The 6,000-nt window shown below is 39.6% G+C and overlaps 1 protein-coding gene across 1 annotated transcript in view; it reads left to right on the forward strand.

Annotated features, from left to right (window-relative positions):
- LOC104275370 (centrosomal protein of 112 kDa-like) overlaps positions 1-6,000 on the forward strand; it is a gene marked incomplete at its 5' end in the record, with an annotated part of 109,898 nt that overhangs the window by 75,548 nt on the left and 28,350 nt on the right. The window contains one exon of the mRNA XM_009871301.1: positions 4,424-4,525. Coding sequence (XP_009869603.1) covers positions 4,424-4,525 — 102 coding nt within the window. The remainder of the gene's footprint in view (positions 1-4,423; positions 4,526-6,000) is intronic.

Here is a 6,000-nt window from a genome sequence, read left to right on the forward strand (position 1 = left end):
ACTGCTATTAGGGAAAGCACAAAGAAGCAGTGATTAATTATTATTTTGACATTCTTTGGGTTGTTGTTTGGGGTTTTTTGAGGGTTTTTTTTGGTTGATTTTTTTTTTTTGTAAATTGGGATGGCATCGTGCTAATTCATCTTTTGCTTGCCCTTTTCAAAGTGATTTCAGAAAATTACTTTGGCGATCTTCATACCACCTGAATGAAGTTGACCTGCGTGAATTATTATTATTATCATCCTCCTGATTTAGGAGGATGAAACTTTAGTCTGAGATTAAATGATTGGCCTAAGGCTGAAGGGGTTATTTTTGCCTTTTTGGTGCCCTAACCTGTCTTCAGATTTATTACAGCAGATCTTTCATTTTTTCTTTCAGAGATGTGTACTGCAGAGCAGATGCATAACCTTTTTAAAGAGCTTTTTCTTTTAAACAGCATTATAGTATACCATTGTTTAAATAACGCAGGAAAGGATTTGAGAGAAACAGGAAATTACTTTCCTCATCTTACTCCCCCTGAAATGTGAAGAAAATTTTATAATAATAAAATGATACTAATTATGCCTTTTGGTCACTCTCCTAGTATTTCCTGGCGCACGTGGAATTATCCTTTGCAAATATTGTAAAGAGACAGAAATTAAGATAGTAAAAAAACCACAACACCTTAGTGAAGTGGCCTGCCTTTTGATTCTTATCTGACATAAAATATTAACTTTGTGCCCTTTGAGACAAGATATATTTTTTTAAAGCAAGTCGAACAACTCTTCGGTGATCCCTTCATTTGCTTTAGCAATGTATAATTCAGAGTTTCTTCTAGTTTTTCCTTAAGCTCCTCTGGTTCAAACAAAGTAATCTGGGAGATCTGGAGAAGGTTGCATTTGTCTGGGTTCGTTGTTTATATATTTTATTTTGGTAATGAGATGGGGATTTTGAAGGCACTGTGTTTCTCCTGGATGTATTTAACTTGTTGCTTTCAGAAAGAAAGGAGAGTGGCTACAGTGCAGCGAGGTGCCCACGGGATGTGCTCCCTTCTGCAACTCTTCTCTCTTCTGAGAATGGGCAGTGCCCAACTATAACAAGATCTATTTGTAATCTATGAAATTATAACTTCCCTGCTTTTTTATAACTTTATGTAGTGGTGTGAATGTTTGTCTCTTCTTTCTAATTTATCGTGCGACTAAGCCTACATGAGCTACGTGTGGCAACTTCAGGTTTCACTTGTTTCTACTGACACTAAAGATGATTGATGGTAAAACTTTAAACCTCGTGTTAGCCACCAACCTGAATAAACAAAGACCAATGTGGCAGCTCGATATTAAAAGCTATAAAACCTTCCTGGGGGTTCACGGATTAAGTCAACTCGCCAAAATGAATTCCCCAAAAAAGCTTGCTCAGGACCAAAGAAAAATGAACACAACAGTAAATGAAATAGAGCTATCCTCATCCAGCGGACTAAAGCCCTCCTGAGGGCTGAAGAATTGCAATTTTTAACATCTCTCAAGAGTCCAAGAGGAGACACAGTGTTTGTGGATCCTAGGGAGGCAGCTCGAGGCTATAAAAGAACAAAAAAGCCTTTAAGGCACACCAAAAAAAAAATAAAAATCCCTGGAGACGTAGCTTTCATTGGTCAAAAATAAGTGTTAGAAAACAAAAAAACTTCCCCCATTAAAATTAGTACACATTAGCTCACTCTATGTTATTTTTCAGTTATAAGAAGTGATTTCGATTTTTGCCATGCACTGTTTTAATCTCTTGGGTCTATAAACCTTGATAGCAATGTCAGCCAAAAATACCAGCATGTCGTTTATCATAATATGACAGGAAACAGCTGGGATCTTATTTTCATCTTATTGTGATGCAATTACTAGTGAGCACAGTTGAAAGTAACAGATTTTGCCTTAGCAAACAAACAAATTGCAATTGTATCCCGAAGAACAGTTCTCACTGCAAAAGCAGTTCGTGTCCTCTCTCTGAAATAGAGTAAGAAGTCAGCCCCAAGCAATTCTTCAGCTACCAGGACTTGTTTCTCATTTTCTTTCTCTGTTTTCAGCCAGCCCCGTAATATAGATCCATACTTTAAAGCCCAGTACGTATTTCTTCCTGACTTTCCAAGAAATGTGTTTGTCAAAAGGGAACAATCCCTTTGCTGCTTTGCAGAGTTAATAGCAAACGTTGACAGTGTTGGGCAAGCACGTGTTTAGAGGACACTTGCAGATTAAACTATTAAAACCAGTGTCCTGGTTGAAAGAAGATTGTTGCACAATTAGACATTATTATTTCGCTCACGGAGCTGTATTAAAATTGTTGTTGCATCTACTTAGAATGAAACTTTCTCAACTTTCCTCTAGGAAAAATTGTAACGAGGGGCTCTCGCTGTGTGCCTGGCCCCTGCGGAAGCTGGTGGGAGTCCGAGGTGCTCTCATGGCTAGGTCGGGATGTCATGAGTTTAGATCATGATGTCATGGGTTTAGATCATGATGTCATGGGTTTAGATCGTGCTATCGTGAGTTATATTGGGGTCCGTGCTCGGCACCTGACACTGTAAATGCAGAGCTTGAGCGTCGAGTCAGGCCCCTGCGAGGGAGTTTCTGTGCTGGTTGGGTCACCCCAATGTGTTGGCAGGGTCATCATCCAGGTCCTCTTCCTCCCAAAATAGATTTTTATTATTCAAAATTTAGGAAATAAAAGCATTTTGCTGTTCCAGCTGCTTGTTTCTGCTCCCGTCTCACCAAGGGCAAACATAACATGTTGAATTAACTGAAATATATGTTTCTGCTCTATCAAGGTCCCCACCCAAATGAGCTGTTGGCTCAGAAAATATTTATCCTGGCAGAGCACCCCTGCATAACTTTGTGAGCCCTTGTAGAAATAGTAGCATAAATTTATTGGAGTAACTTACAAAAACATAAATTCTGATCGCTGGCTTATATGCAAGCAGAGTTCAAACCAGGTTTCCTGTCTCACCGTTTTTTTTTCCTTTGGATTTGCATAGTGGCATCGCTTAACTTGCAGCTCACAAGGAAAGCCTCTAATTGCCGATTTGCATAGAGATCTGGAGATTTCTTCTGCATGTCGGAATGACTCATAGGCAGAATTTTCCTAAAGTTTCATCAGATTGTTTTATTCCTTTTGTATGGATAATTGCACTACGCATGAGACCTCTTTTGGCATCACCTGTTTTTTCCGTAAGGTGGTAACTGGCGCGTCGTGCCATGAACTTTGTGTTTGGTTCTCACGTGTTGAAGCCCGTGCGCTCCTTGCGATCCAGGAGCTGCAATTTGTAACTCGTGGCTTCGTCAGATCTAAGACTGAGGTTTAGATCTGCGGTCACAATGATAGATTTAAGCCATTTGGTAACTAAACCGAAATTAGCACAAAATGGTGTGTAAGTCTTTGGAAGAGAGATTCAATTTGGAAGTTTAAAGATATTTTATGAGTTAATCTGATATTGAATCCCTTTTATCCTTTATTTACATATTCAGCTGCTAATCCAGAAAAACACCTAAGTACTTGCTTAATTTGAATTAAGCAGTTAATCCTATTGGAAGTTAAGTACAGATGTGAGGCCCTGATTCAGCCAAGTAATAAAGCGTGTGAGCAGCCCTCTGCCACTCGAGGGACAGAGCTGAACCGGACTTTTCTTGGGTCACCATTTGGCAAATACAACCACGCTGGAGAGATACAAACCATGGTCTTTCCAGCTCATCTGGCTTCGTGTATCGCTGCTTTGTAAGTGCCCTGTTCTCTCAGCATCTGTTGAGCAAGGTTATGGACTAAAATGTCCTCTAGGTGTAATTGTTTCGGTGTGAACATATGATGCTGTAACATGTCAAAGATGCTCAAACCTATTTGTTAAAAGTCCTGCAGCCTCAGTGAAGTTGAGGAAGACCCAAGATGTGATGAAAAATAGTTGTGTGATGAATTTTTTTTAAAAAAAAAGTCCTCCAAAGCATCTGGAAGTTGAAAAATTTTGTAAGAAAACCTTGGGAAATGGTCATTCACCTCGTGTAAGGGAGTAAGGGGCAAGTATCACTCTGCTGACCGGGTTCGCCAAAGACAAGAAGAAAACCTCTGACCATCTATTTGCAAAGCGTGTGTGTGTATAAATGCTCTGTGGAAACAGTTTTAGAAATTATTATTGCTTCTTCATACCATGTCCCAACAAATGCCTGTTTCCTTTTCATTATTTTTTCCTCCTCTCCATATATTCCTTATTCTTACATTTTCTTTTTCCTTTCTTCCTCTTTTTAAACTCTTTTGCTCTTTACACGTCTTTGCTGATCTTTCATCTCTCTTCTTCCCCTTCCCTTGATACCACAATTCTGTGTTTATTTGTACTCCAGGTTGGGCAAAAGGAGCAGAGAAGTTACTCTCCGGCTTCCAAGAGTAGCCATCTATATATAAATTTCTTTTTGTTCTGTTACAGATAACCCATATACGACAAGAATATGAAACCACACTCAAAGGTCTGATGCCAGCCTCTTTGAGACAGGAACTTGAAGACACCATTGTCTCTTTAAAATCTCAGGTAAGTTCTTATTGTTCATCTTTTGGGCCTGGATAAAACCCACCTCTTCTAGGCAAGAAATTATGACTGCCTACATTTGGCCAAAAAAACCACTGAATAAATGGCAGAACCAAATTACGGCAGCGCTCAACATGCTTCTCACTCAGTCGTCTTTCACAAGGCTTTCCTCCTCCAGTTCCCTCACCTTGAGAGCTACCATACTGTTTCTTTTGGTCACAAATTTTCCTTCAGCTGGCACCTAAAAGCAGAAACAATGCTGTGTTCAGTATTAAGGGGTTTTCTCAACCTTTCAAATATGCCACACACTTACCTCTCATTTTCCTTACCCTGTTTCTCCTGAAGGGATCTTTTAAAGGCTGCATGTAAAGGGTGCAGAAGAGAATTAGAAATCATTTTGTTTTCTTTCCAACCTACATAATAAAGCAAATGGGATATTTCTTTTAAGATACTAGTACAAATGATCATTGCGTTGTTTCTGGAGAGGCTCTGCTAGACTTCTGTAATGCTTTAATATTTAATATTGCAAAGTTGTTTAACACTTTCCTATCCAGTACCTTGGGAGCTGGAAGAAAACAAAACGTCATCATGGCCTGAGCTGACATGAGGGAAGGATAAATAGCAATCAAGAGGGGCGATCATAGACGTGGAACAACATACTCCAGAGAAAACACTGTCAGTGTTGGCATCTGGCACAGTGCAGGATGGGACATTTCGGCGTGTTGGGAAGGGCTGACTCTGTCCTGGGCTGAAGGGAAGAAAGGAGAGAAAGACGGAGCAGTGTCTTGGAGATCAGGGAAGAGAAAAGCCCTGAGGACACAACATACAAGTTTAAGTTTCATACCAGCATGCACCTTACACCAATTTTTGGGACTGTTTTTCAAGGAACTGTAGATGTACCGACTTTCCATTTCTTTTTCCTATGCAGTCTCTCTATGGAGACGGATGGTAATTTAACGTATTTGGGTTTTTCTTCTGTTTATAATGTAATATTCTGTAGCATTTTTTGCAGTGCATGAGACTTTTCCCCTGACAAAGTGTGTCTTTAATAGAAGTAGCAAATTTTTATTGGGGAAACTTTCATATTCCTATGTGCTAGTAGTGACACAACGTCAACACTGCGGTTATAAACACTCTGCTTACCTGTCAAGGGATAGCTAATGGAAGTGATGCTCTTTCTCATTTAAACAGTTCTGGGAAATAAAGAGTTACTGGAGAAATCTATTTCCAGTTGATAGTAAAAAGCTATTTTTAAAGTGTGGTTGACTATTAGCACTGTCTGGTTACTCTGGAGCTAATATAAGAATACCACAGCTTTTAATGAGTTAAAAAAAAATAAGTCGAATCTGATATCCACCTGCAGGGCTTCTGTTAGCAGCAGCAGCATTTCAAACAAGTAAAAGTAACTACCCCCATTAAAACCTGGGTGCTATCCCAGAAACACAGAGCTGCTGGCTGGGGTTCCAGCGGCAGGGTGT

Source organism: Apaloderma vittatum, unplaced genomic scaffold (assembly GCF_000703405.1).
Source record: "Apaloderma vittatum isolate BGI_N311 unplaced genomic scaffold, ASM70340v1 scaffold9896, whole genome shotgun sequence".
Classification (NCBI taxonomy): Eukaryota; Metazoa; Chordata; class Aves; order Trogoniformes; family Trogonidae; genus Apaloderma; species Apaloderma vittatum.